The 12974-nt window shown below is 37.3% G+C and overlaps 1 protein-coding gene across 1 annotated transcript in view; it reads left to right on the forward strand.

Moving 5' to 3' along the window:
• Window positions 1-2561: 2561 nt before the first annotated feature.
• The window catches only part of SEC63 (SEC63 homolog, protein translocation regulator), a 31090-nt gene continuing 20677 nt past the window's right edge, over window positions 2562-12974 (forward strand). Inside the window, exons 1-7 of the mRNA XM_026036620.1 lie at window positions 2562-2671; window positions 3375-3489; window positions 4554-4666; window positions 6397-6458; window positions 8577-8635; window positions 9376-9426; window positions 11467-11575. Coding sequence (XP_025892405.1) covers window positions 4635-4666; window positions 6397-6458; window positions 8577-8635; window positions 9376-9426; window positions 11467-11575 — 313 coding nt within the window. The 5' untranslated portion in view covers window positions 2562-2671; window positions 3375-3489; window positions 4554-4634. The remainder of the gene's footprint in view (window positions 2672-3374; window positions 3490-4553; window positions 4667-6396; window positions 6459-8576; window positions 8636-9375; window positions 9427-11466; window positions 11576-12974) is intronic.

Genomic DNA, 12974 nt, shown 5'->3' on the forward strand with positions numbered 1-12974 from the left:
CCGATCTCGTGGGGAGGTTATAATCCTCTCATTGAGGTCTGTGTGGCCCTGGYCAGGGCTGGGCAGTAGGCGGATTTCAGAAGTAGGGCACTGTGTCACAGCGCCCAGCATGGCACGCACTTCTAAAGACAGGATGAAGCATCTTGTTAAAAGCAGGCTAGCAAAAACACTGAAGGGAGTCATATCCTGTGCAGTTGAGTTTTACAGGATTAAGTAAACCAAGTCCTCTGAGCTCCTTCCAAGTTCTTAGTCACCTTCCATTTCCCCAGGCACATTGCCGAGCTGTTTCTACACTAATTTCAGGTGTTTCTCCAAGCAACATGCTTTAAATAGTTTTAAAATAGCCCCACATTTGTGCCTCAGATGTCCAGGAGGCTGAGTTACCAATTAGCTCACGTAGCTGATCTGATTCAGCGTGGTTGAACAGAACATCTGGCTTCCTCTTGCTGCCTTATAGCACAGCCCCACTGACAGACCATATTTGAAACGAGACATGTGCACTTCACATCCAGCACATCTGTCTCCTGTTAGGCTTATCCTGGCTGATTTGTTTGAGGATCACAGGTGACTTTCATAAAAACTTAACATTCTGGCTCCTAGTTGTCCAGCGGCTGCTTGGAATTCCCTGAACRTTTTCCTCCCTGTTTCTGTATCAAAATTCTTTAGTTCCCAGTGCATGATCTTGCATTATTTAACATAATTTGCTGCCTCGATTATAAGGCCGTCAGCTTTTATGATATCCCGGTTCTGTGTGCTGGCTCTTAGCTTTGCATCAAAAACTTCTGATTTAATTTTAAGTGAAAATTAGCTCACTCCTTGTTRTGCAGGATCCATTACTGAAACAATATTGATCGCCAATAATTTTCATTTTAAGAGAAAAGCGTAGCAAATTAGTTTGGTGCAATCTACCATTAGGGAGTCACTGTTTCATTTTAACCCTGTTTTCATTGCTTACTTCATTTTCCTTCCCACTGCACTCAAAAGTCTTGCACAACAGTGGGATGAAATTAAGTGTGCACTTACTTAAATGCTAAACATATCATTTTTGATTATGGAGTTTCACATTTAGTAGCTATTTTTAAGTATATAAGTAATTCCTACAGAGCAAGAGAACCCTACTCATTACACAAAAACGTCAGACAAGGCTGGAGTTTTATTTTGAAGTCCTGTATGAAACAAATCACATGAAAGCAACTGAATTATTCCTTCTATCTACATGTCTGCCTCTTTGAGGGTGAAGGGAATAATAAAATAGTCTTCAGAAACTCAATGTGATGTCCCAGTTTCGGATAGTTAAAGGTTCGGAGAAGTCACTTTAAGCAGCTTCATATTACACTGTGGTTTTGGGAAGATGCACTTTGTAAAATTAAATAGTTCAGAATAAGCTGTTGAATTTGTTCTATTCAGTGTTATTGATCCCTGAAAACTTTATTTTTTGTCTGTTTTACTGGTCTGTGGCTAATCAAGCTGTTCTCCCGCATGCTCTTTCTGCCAGATCAGCCAGGATTGACAATGCAGTCCTGTGCTCGCATCTGATCCAGATGAAATCTGAGTTCCTGGTTCATCTGGTGCAAAAAGTGCTGTTCATGTTCATGGTTCTGTGGCCTTGGATAGTTCAGTGTTTAAGGGCTGAAGCTRCTAAATATTCACGGGCATTGCATGTTTAAGAATTCAGTTAGATCATCCTTATCCTTACATAAGGAGGCACCTTATCCTTACAGAAATCTGGGGAATAACTCATTTTCCACAATAACCTTTCAAAAACTTGGCAAAGAGCAATATTTCACTATATCACCATTGTTACTTTAGTTAAATCTAGGTCATCATTTTGTTAAAAGTGAAGAGTTCAGAAATAAGTTTTTTTTAGGAGGTTGCTTTGGATCAAAATTGTTCACTTTAGATCATTCACAATCCTTTTATTAAAATGGCATATTTAGCCTGTTTATGTTCACTAAAAACATCTAAATCTATTGAGACAAGTTGAGGATTTTTCTCTTCATTCTCCTTCAGTCTGAAAATGGCCAAGTGGCCCTATTTTTGTTTAGATGAAATAGGTACAGTGACCTCTTCACTTTAGAAGTGTAGYGGGCCAGACTGCTTACCCAAATGGATGTGTTACTTAGAAGCAGCTTTATAATGTTAGCACTGAAAATACAAACAGTTAGTGCTCTCTTTCCACCACGTTTTTCTTGGTGTTCAAGATTTATCAGAGCAGGACTAAGTTGGTCTTGGCTATACAGTGTCGAGAGTAAATTTTACAGTTGTGCGTTAGACAAAGACTGGATTCATAAGTGATGTTTGCTCCGTGGCATGTGGCAAAGATAATTGATTCCTTTTAGATAGTGTGGAATAATCTGGACAAACTTCTTACGGTTGTAGAGCAAGCAGCATCATAAACAGCTGAAAAACACTCTTTATTGCTGTTATTCTGCAATTTGTATTGGACCTAAAACTGACCTCATACACTACCTACATAGGGGTGAAGTGAGCCCATTTGTCATTCTGTTTGTCATTTTGTTTGTTTATTTTTGTCAGATCAGTCAAACATCATCTTTCTTGTTATTTTTGCAGAGCAAATTCGATTGAAGAATATAAGAAACGTATATGGAAGATGCCTGTGGTATCGCTTGCGACTATTAAAACCGCAGCAAAACATAATTCCCACAGTAAAGTAAGTATGTTTCATTTCCATGTCTTTTCTCACATGAACAGTTATTATACTTCTATTTTTATAAAAATGCATTTTTTTGTAGTTGAGGCAGCGTATAATACTGACTTTCATGTYGTGGACAAAATATTTACAGTCTGTAATGGGACTTGAAATACAGATGGATGCTGTCTGCAGCTTATGAAATACCTGGTAAATTAAACCAGTGAACCTTAGCACTAATAATTATGTAAACAGTTCATTTATTTCAAAACACAAAAAAAGCTTACTCTTTAACTGAAATTAGTGGTGTTAATGATACYCTTTGATTTAAATACCAAAGCATGTATATGTAGATCTGTAATAGTAATCAACTCTTGCCCCCAAAATAGGTTTCTCTGTTACTTATCGTTCTTATCTTTTAATTAAAAAAGCTTTTCTTTTTTTAATTAAAATTATTCTTCAGAAATGAGAAATGCTACTGCATACCTAGTAAGGACAGATAGTAAAGGAATGTAAAGAATCTTCACTGATATTGGTTTGCCTGGTTAAAAAATAAATGAATTAGGTGTCTGGTCAGCTGTGTCATCTGTGTCGGAGGCTGTAAAACACTCATATGTGTTATTGCTTTTTCTTTTTTCTCTAAGATAGATATCAAATGGCTTAATCTGATACATGTAGAAACATATGTGTGTGATTTGCATGTTTTATTTGTCTTTCTTAACAGAAAAATAATCCTCCTTGCTGGATGGGCGTTATTTTTGTTTCTTGCATACAAGGTTTCCAAAACAGACCGAGAATATCAAGAATACAACCCTTATGAGGTTTTGCATTTGGATCCTGTAAGTAATAGCATCTTCTACTAATCTGTAATTCTGTGACTATCTTTCTATGTATATATGACAAATTTAGGGCTTGCCTTTTAAGCAACCCTAGTATAAGCTAGGTAACCCAGTGTAAGCTAAATTCATTGAATGTATCTAATGGTTTTCATACATTTTGTCATCTGAAAGTTGTTGCTGCATATTGCAAAAACCATAATTAGATAGTCTTGCATGTACCTAACTCCATCAAAATGAAAATTCTAATGACTTTCCTGATATAGTGAGGTGGAAATTTTTATCCATTTTGGGGTCTTATTGTGATATTATGATGTTTTCTTTTCTTTTTTTTCTCCTCGATTAGTGCAGAAAGAATTTCTGTCCCTCCTCTTAAAAAAAAAAAAATATCTGATGTATCTCAGGCAGTCTTGAAATGATTGTTTTTCAAAGTCAGATTTTTTTTTGTGGTGTGAATTCATCCTGAGCATTGAATCATGTTGAAAGAAACAGTATTATAAAATAATAGATACAGTGGGTAAGAAGAGATTAACACATCAAATAACACATAAGGGTAACTTAATTTCTGGCCTAACTTTATTAGAATAGCGTCATACTTTATAAATAAATTCTTGTGTGTTTATTATGGACTTAAGGCCAGCCTGCTAGGCTTCTGTACTACCAAAATGTTGAGAAGCCCTTTGGTAATGAATCTCTGAAACTTACCYGATAACTTGCTGAGAAAACTTTASCTGTGCTTATGGTAGCATTTGGGGAAGTTTTTTTGAGTGGTCTTCTATAACATCTGTCTTTTTTTTCAAGCATAGCTRTAAGGTGTTACCTTTATTCAATAAGCTTGAAATAATTTATGGGCTGGGTGGTTCTAGTCATAGATACTTTTACATGTCAGGGCAATCTGTCAGTATGAAATGCATATTCAATTTCATGGTCATGTCATACTACAACAACTGTTTAAGTGTGATGGTTCAGAGAAGTACTGCATGATGTGCTGGAGAATACAGACACAGTAGAAGAGATTTGTTTGAAATATTTATTAATAACACTTTTTTTTTGTTGTTGTTTTTAAGGGAGCAAGTATATCTGAAATTAAGAAACAGTACCGTGCACTGTCACTAAAATACCATCCAGATAAAGGAGGAGATGAAGTTATGTTCATGAGGATTGCTAAAGCTTACGCAGCGTAAGTTTGTTGTCTGCAAAACACATGAACTTGCTATTGTGGGGCGGGAAGGGAGACTTCAGGTCCACAGTGAACATCAGAACATCTCTCGGCTCAGTAGATACTTGCTTAGTGTGCACGTTAGGGAGGATACTTCAATTGTTTTGCCACTCTCAAAATGCTCTAAAGAAGTTACTTCTTTGTATTGAACTTTGATAGGAGTCAGCAAAGAAAAGTGCTTCCAGTGATCTAGTATCTTAAAGATGAGAGAACAAAACAGGTGTTTGCAGTGTTGCAGCAACATCCCCCTTACGGCAGTTTTGAAAGTGTTGCTTAGAGCATAAGTGTGCTGCCCACTGCACATGGCTCTCCTGCTTTATCACCAAGTGAATTATTTCAGTTCTGTTTTCATCTAGTAACAGAGATGTTTCATTTTGGCTCTGAGTTGCTTTGCTCTCAGCTCTTCCGTGTCTCTTTCCATTCAAATTTGTCGTGATCTTTGACCTTCTCTTTGACTTGGTGACTGTTCCAGTTTTTCTGTGCAGTTCTTAATGGCTCAATCCTGTTTTGCCCTCAGAATAGTGTTTCAGTCATACCTCTGCTTACAGCTTTTCATGGATCTGAGAGTTGATGTGCAATATTAGGATTCATTTTATTTTGGTTTATTTTTAAAACTGTTGGTACACTTAAACAAAAAAGTACACACCAGATTCAAAGTTAGTTGCCTGTGTGATTGACTTTACTGACTGCTTGAATGACTTGCCTGCGGTGGGGTGAGAAGGAGAGCTAACACCAGGCTCCTCTGCGCAGTTTTAAAATTACTCTTGTTGTTTATCAACATTTCCATCCTTGTGGAAGTATCTAATAGGATATTCAGGGATTACCTGCAAAACTTCTTAAACATCTCCCTGTGTTTGACAAACTAGTACTTTAAGTGCTTGGTGAATACGGGTTGATGCTCCTAGTGCAAAGCCGTGTAGAGGCATGTCTTAAGKGAGGCACAGTGAAAGTCCCCTGGCCCCGCAGTCCTGAAACAATCCAAAACCTACCCAAACAACGAGTCTGCTTGGTAAAATGTGAGATCCAGGTACAGTTCAGGTGATCACTGGGCCTCTTCTGTGACATCAGATATTCTGCACRGGGAGTGGAGGGTGTTTTGTTTCCAAAAGCAGTGTTCTTGTAGTAATGGGGATTCTGTGTGAGGTGGTGTAAGCAGTGAAGTATAGTGCCAGGAATTTGCCAGTACAGAATGGATTTAAAAACTAGAAGATTTAAGAGGTAGTACCTTTTAATTTATTTATTTCTCTTTTCTTAAATGTAAAACTAGGTAGTTTCAGGGAGAGAAAAAAAAAAAGAAAAAGGGCTACAAGTCTAAAATGAAAGACTGAATGAACAGCTTCTGCCACAGCAGTTTGTCTGCATATTGACTTTCCATCCCAAAAGAGACATTTTCAATCATTGTCTTTTGAGGTTTGCAATGTTGTAGTTTGTCATTGAAAAGTGGTTTTTATTTTCAGGACACAGCTGTTCACATAAAATGGAATGTAATTGTTTCATTGCCTATGTTTGCTGAAGTAATATAGCAGTATTGTTTTGTTAAGGCAGATTTCATACAAACAGTAACATAGCTTATATATATGGTTTGTCAAGTAGTTTGTGAAACAGAAATATAGATTTGAAAAAATCTGTACTAATTATCTAGAGAGATTTCTTTGTTTTTATATTGAATTAATATCTCTTCTTGAAATTAGCTTAACTGATGAAGAATCACGAAAAAATTGGGAAGAATTTGGTAATCCAGATGGACCACAAGGTAAATTCTTCAGTTTCTGTGCCTTAAACTGTGTCCTATGTGATCATCTGAGAAACAATCGGTTCTTAAGAGTATATGAAACAACTTTTTCCTCTGCTTTAAAGGAACACAGGCCAATTTTCTGCTTGTGAAAGTGGAAAAACAGATTCTGGGGGTGGGGAAAGGACAGCCAAGAAAGATTTTGCTTTTAATTTTGTGTAGCTTTTTATTAGAGAGAGGGAAAAAAAAGAGGTATTTTGTTTCATTGCTCTTCGTTTCATTTTATTCTATTGTATGATGTGGTCAGATAGAGCTTTCACAAACTCCAGGAGGTCTGGATTCCTAAAGAGAAGAGTGAAATAATTCTTCTGTAGGGCAGCATTTCATACTGTTAGTGTGCATATCTTTCACTGTTCTGAAGCCTTAACTCCTGTTGTATTGTACTGCAAGTTATCTCTGTACAGTTGCTTTATCTGAAGAGTGGGAAGAAGTCTGTATTTTTCCCTCTGCTGTTCTCTGCTCTGTAGTACTGCTCCACACTAAAGTGTGAGGAGCTTTCTTGGTGAAATTCATCTTGCTTTCATTTAGACTCCTGTCATGTAAAGAATTGTAKTCAGCCTAGTTATTGTAGTACTTATTCTTGGGTAGGCAGACTTGGAGAGATTTTTTTGGGCATGAGGTGACAGCATCCTACAGGAGCTATTCAAAAGTTGATGAGATGCATCCTGCCTGCAGCGCCCATGCAAGGAAAAGGAGTATCCCGTAGTGCTCCATCCTCTGTCCAACTCGAGCAGCGTGCAGCTTACCGGCAGCGAGCAAGAAAGCTACCTTCAGCATGACTTCCTTCTTTAGGGAGTACAACAACGGATGTAAAATCATTTGGAGAATATTTAAAAGCAGGAAGCAGACCTGGAGAGTAACGTCCTTTAAGAATTGAAGGCAGTTTTACTAGACTATTTCCAGTTGGTATCTGCTAGTGCCTGAGTTCAGTGCCCATCGATAGGGACAAGGAGATTCTCAGATCAGAAGAGAAAGTGCTTGTACCAACCTACTTCTGTACTTAAAAGAGTTTGAAGAAAAGAATGTACATTCCTCAAATTTGAAGGTAAAATCCTGAAGATCGAAAGTACAGTAGGAAACTGAACTTCGTGATAGAGAACCCCAACTGAAAAGCACAATCACACTTCTAGTGTCTTCTAAAATTATATGGCCATTAGAGGTAGGGAAAGGTCTTCAGACTGTTCTTCAGACTAAGGCATTTCCCATGGCTTGATCTAGTAAATTCACTTGGCAGAAAGCTGTTGAGCTTCTAAGCTTGAACTATGGGCTGGTCAAATGTTTACTACGAGTTTCAAAAATAGTAGTTTCCGACTCGAGGACTACATAAAAGTCACATTACACCTGTGTGGAGGTTTATTTTATTTATTTATTTATTTTCCTGCCTGGAACTGTTAGGATTGGTACAGGTGGCATTTGCAAAGTTCAAATTACCAACTTGAAAGAGAACAACCTGTTTTAACACTGTCTTGTGTTCAGATGTGGCTACTGTAGTTTTTTGTTAGAGAATTGCCCTGTATTTCTGCAGCCTAACTCCTTTCCACTGGAAATGTGTTCCTTTCTCTTTCTTATTAAACCYCTAAAAATTCAAACCAACAGAGGAATTTGCGTTTTACAATTTACAGCTCAGAACCTTTTCTTAAAAAATTAAAATATCTAAATACCTAAAAAGATCTAAAATATTTTAAAGGTCTAATGATCTCATAAGCTCAAGCAGGTATCATGCAGTGCATATATTTACTGATCTATACACGTGCAAACTGTTGAAAGCTCTGCAGGCTAAACTCATAAATCTTTATGTCTCTCAAATCCCTCTTCTTTTATGTATTAATAAATCTTAAAAATGAGCATAAGATGTCAAGCTAAAGTCCTGGGGATACCAGATGTTGTGTATAGCGCATTTATGCCAATCATTTCACTGTATGTCTCTGTTTTGTTTGTTTTGGTTGGCTAAATTTGTTAGCATTTTACTTACTGAAGTGATAAACATGATTTTTTTTCTCTAGACTTCAYGTGACCTTAAAGTATTTGTTTAACACTTTAATTCATTAGTTCAGTGCATTTCTTTATTTTGTCCTACAGCTACCAGCTTTGGTATAGCTTTGCCAGCTTGGATTGTGGATCAGAAAAATTCTATTTTGGTGAGTTAACATGCTTCAAAAAATTTAAGGTAAAACTTTCAAATTGACCTTAAAATGTTATCGGAGTGCACCACACATAGTAGTGTTATCTGTGCCTTTTGGCTAGCAATACTTTGGCCTGAAGGTGCCTCTGGAGCAAGTCTCGAGTCAAAAGTAACACTGTAGTTTGAATCTAAGCTATTGAGAACATTAATATGTTTGGAAGTAATTTACTGTGAGGATGCTAAAGCAGTAGGTTGGTCACTGAGCCTGTGAAGTGCAGGTTTACTGTTGCAAGGGAGCTCAGGTACAGCTGTCCCCGTTTTCTGGGCTTCTGTAGTTCTGCTGGGCTTGTTAGACACCCCAGAGTGTCTGCCCAGTCTTTCTGTTGCATTATATTGCTGCAGTGCAATGCCTGCCTGCTTTGTAAGGCAGTAATTAGCTCTGCCCACTGCATCACACTTTAGCTGCCAGCTCCTTAATAATTAAAGCAACCCACCTAAGATGCTGTGTGGAGGACTTGAAAGATTGCTTACACCAAACAGATGCTTCTTATTTGAACCCTGCCTGCCTAGTATTAATACTGCTAAGTTCTTCTCCAGAAATAACAACAGGTATTATGCAGTAAGCTTGCAGGAATTTATAGTAGATTTCTGGTAATATTACTTGACTGTCTTTTAGAGTAAAGATTAAATAAGAATGGTATCAAGTAACTAAAGTGCCTAATGCAGTATGTTTCTTTTTTTTTTCTTTTTCTGTAGGTTTTGCTTGTATATGGATTAGCGTTTATGGTTATTCTGCCAGTTGTTGTGGTAAGTATTAGCTCATTAAATAAAAGCTGTTTCTCTGTGAAAAGGAAGAGTGAGCGATTTTGCTCTAAGAAAGCGTTGTTTACAGCTTGTTTACAAAGGGCRGGATTTTAATGTGGATGTTTTGTTGTGGAAAAAGTAGCTGCTGAAGAGCTGCTAAAAAAGCGAAGTGCTTAGATAGAAATACAGTTGTACAGAAAATCCTAGATATCACAAAATCTGGAGGCTGTGGATATGATTTGCCTTGCACCTTCTTTCATCCATCACATGGAAATTAACTGTGTGTGATGAACTTGGCAGGATATTCAGTAGTGTTATTGTAGACTCAAGACTGAGATGCCTTTAACTGGTAAAGAGTGTATCCACTCTCCCTGCATCCCTTTCAAGTTGCAGTTGGTGTGTGTTGGTGTTTTTTGCACACATTCTTTCTCAGTGATTTATACCAGGTTTATCATAGGCCAAGTGAAAGTGAACATCCTTTCTATTAAGAAGAAATGYTTTGAGCAGAGGAAGAATGTGCCTCTCCTTGCCCCTGTAACAGATGTAGACTTCTGCATTCAAGCTTGTCATTCTCAATTTCTTTTATAGGCAGTGAAGAGGAATAGCCTTTTTTATGGAGCAGGTTATCTTACAATTTCATTCTAAAATAGACATATAAGATGATTCATACCTTTAATGGGCCTGTTTCTTTTTTGTGAATCAATAAAGAAGCCTAAGTTAAGTACAAATGTTACCAGGCTATATCTGAAATGGGCATCTAAAATAAAGTAGGGTTAGTTCCACCCTTTGAATCCAAATGTAGGACAGGGGAAAATATTGATGTGGAGACCTTCTAGACCTCCAGTGACCTAAATAGCATTCCGTACATGAGGCAAGGCTTGTATCCACAAAAGCAAATAGAGCAGCCTCTCTCATGTAGGTCTCARCTGGTTGCAATTAGTTTTTTCCTTCCAATACCCAATCTTAGCTTGAAGAGGGGGAAAAAAAAATCTAATCGCTGTGGGATTATGATATGAATTCCTCTGCAGAAGAACTTCTACAAAGTTTGCTCCTCTGTGCTTGTGGTGCTCGTCTGTGCATAGAAAAATCAAAACTATTAAAAAACAAAAACTCAGCAGCTTTCTTTGTATTTTAACCTACAGCATTTTTCGAATAACTAAGTAAATTCYAATTTCCCCTATTCCAGGGGAATTTACGCAATTGTTATTTTAACAGCATCTTGGCTGTTTGTTACCCTGTTTATAATAACTTGTACGATAGATTGAGATGTATATTGGGTGGTTTGGTTTTGTTACTGAGCCTTTTTTGCAAGGAGGAGTTCAATGAACAAAATGCATTTGATGATCAACTAGACTCTTTTTCTTAAAAACTATGGAGTATAGTGACTGTACAGGGATATAATTTGAAGGTATAGTACAGTATTTGGTACAGTGCTAATGAAGGAATTGTTGTAGTGTTTCTGAACGAGGGTCCTTCAGCCTGACCTGAAGGATGACTTAATTCTGAAAATATCCAACAAGAGGGTTGGGACTACCTCCAAATGCTCCTCGTGAAAAGCATTTTCTAATTATATGATTGATTTATTTGGACATTTTCTTCTAGTGAAAAATATCTCTTATTTGGGTCTTCTGGTCTCAATTGGCTTATAGTGAGAGTGAATGCTGTGCTGCACAATAAAGAATTACCGCTTAGAAAGGACTCTTTTTCACTGAAAAAAACACCATGAGAAATAAGCAGAAGGGCCTGTGTGCATGTGTTGGAGGATGAGGGGGATCCTCTAGGCTAAAAATTGTTCTCAAAATAATTAGCATCGGACTTTTCTTCAAATAAATGAATACATTTAAAAATTTTGTTGGCAAAGATTTCTGGCTCTTTCCTAAAATTCATTTCACCTTAACACAGGTAACGTGTTGGGATGAGTCTAAATTTTTTGTTATATGAAGTTTGTATTACCTGCTTTTGAACAGATTTGAGGTTATCTTCCTTAGCTATCCTAATGCTGTGTTATACCTGATACTACTTTGTTCTTATTAAATGTCTCAGGGTTCCTGGTGGTATCGATCAATACGATATAGTGGAGACCAGATTCTCATTCGCACAACTCAGATATATACATATTTTGTCTATAAAACGCGAAACATGGACATGAAACGTAAGTAAAAGGCCTCTTAAAATGACTATTAAAATGTCAATCAAGTATTTTAAAATACTTTATCAGCCTTTGTTAGATTAAAATATTATTTCTGATACTTAATTAGTGTTTTTAAAAGACTTCATTTCATTGTAGGTGAAGAGTAGGTGTAGAAAACCACTTGAGTATATGGGGGAGTTGTATAAATGGWTATCTATATCTTAAAAAAAAAATATATAGATAGATTGGGAAAAAGAGATGCTGGCCTGACTGAAGCTGCTGTTTGTCTACTGGGGGTGTAACCTGTATCTGTGTGTTTTCGTTGGTTGTTACCACAACAGAACAGGCTTTGAGATTTCACTAGGGACTGACATAACATTTTTGCATCAGCAAAAGTTAAATAACCATTCTGGTTTTCTGTTCTGTATTCCCTACTTGTTTTGTTATAGCTGTTTTTGTTTAAGGCATTTGCTCCCTATTGGTTTCGTGTTACTCCTAGTTACTCCTTCATAGTTTCTATATACTTAGTTTTCCCTTCTGCTCATACTTAAACAAACCAGAAATACTTTTTTATGTGGTGTGATCTGCAGGTGTGTTATGTTGGGCTTGATTTTGGCCTATGGTATCATCAGATGCGGAGCTGGTTCTTTCAGTTGGGAGGTTGACATGGCCCCACAGGGTTAGCCTGCTACTAGTTTAGATTGAATTTTACTAGATCTGATGCTCAGAACAATTAAAAAGCAAAGTGAAGCAAACTCTGGAAGGGGGTTGTCGTAAATATGTACTCCAGCTCCTTTGAATTGGGCTGTTTAGCCTTAGATTTGTCACAGGATTGCTGGAAGCATGTGTTTCTGATGCATGAAAGATTCACTCACTGGGGATTAATTCAGACCCAGCTCATGCTCTCAGACTTGCCATACTCTCCTGTTTATTTGKTTTTTTTTTTTTTGTGTCTTCCCTTCTGTTCTAAATGTCTAGCTGTGAAGGAGTAAAAGGGAGAGTAGACGGAACTTCTTGAGAAGTTTAGATAGATCATGGTAAAATCCTCCTCCTTGCTTCATAGTTGGAGTCATTAAGAGATTATTTCATCTCAGATCTAGCTCAGAACCCAAAGTTTGAGACTTGTCTCTCCTGCAGATTGGTAAAAGTTAAGCACAAGTTCAGTTGGCTTTGTTTAAAGGCTTAAAATCCTCAGGGAGTCCTAGGGTCAGAGGCAAGTCAGGTTGCTCCATTGAGATCTGTTGTGCAGTCTGAACATGCGCCACGATTGAGGTGATAAATCACATGCTGATCCGAGGAAGATTGTGTTGCTCTTTTGATTCCAGAGTGTTGAGGTGCCAGTGCCAAAACCTGAGACTTATGTCTGGACAGATCATAAAATATGAACATAACCAAATTGCCCTAGGGAAATGGTGAAACT

The sequence above is a fragment of the Nothoprocta perdicaria genome, unplaced genomic scaffold (assembly GCF_003342845.1).
Source record: "Nothoprocta perdicaria isolate Ctin4 unplaced genomic scaffold, notPer1 scaffold_182, whole genome shotgun sequence".
NCBI classification, from domain to species: Eukaryota; Metazoa; Chordata; class Aves; order Tinamiformes; family Tinamidae; genus Nothoprocta; species Nothoprocta perdicaria.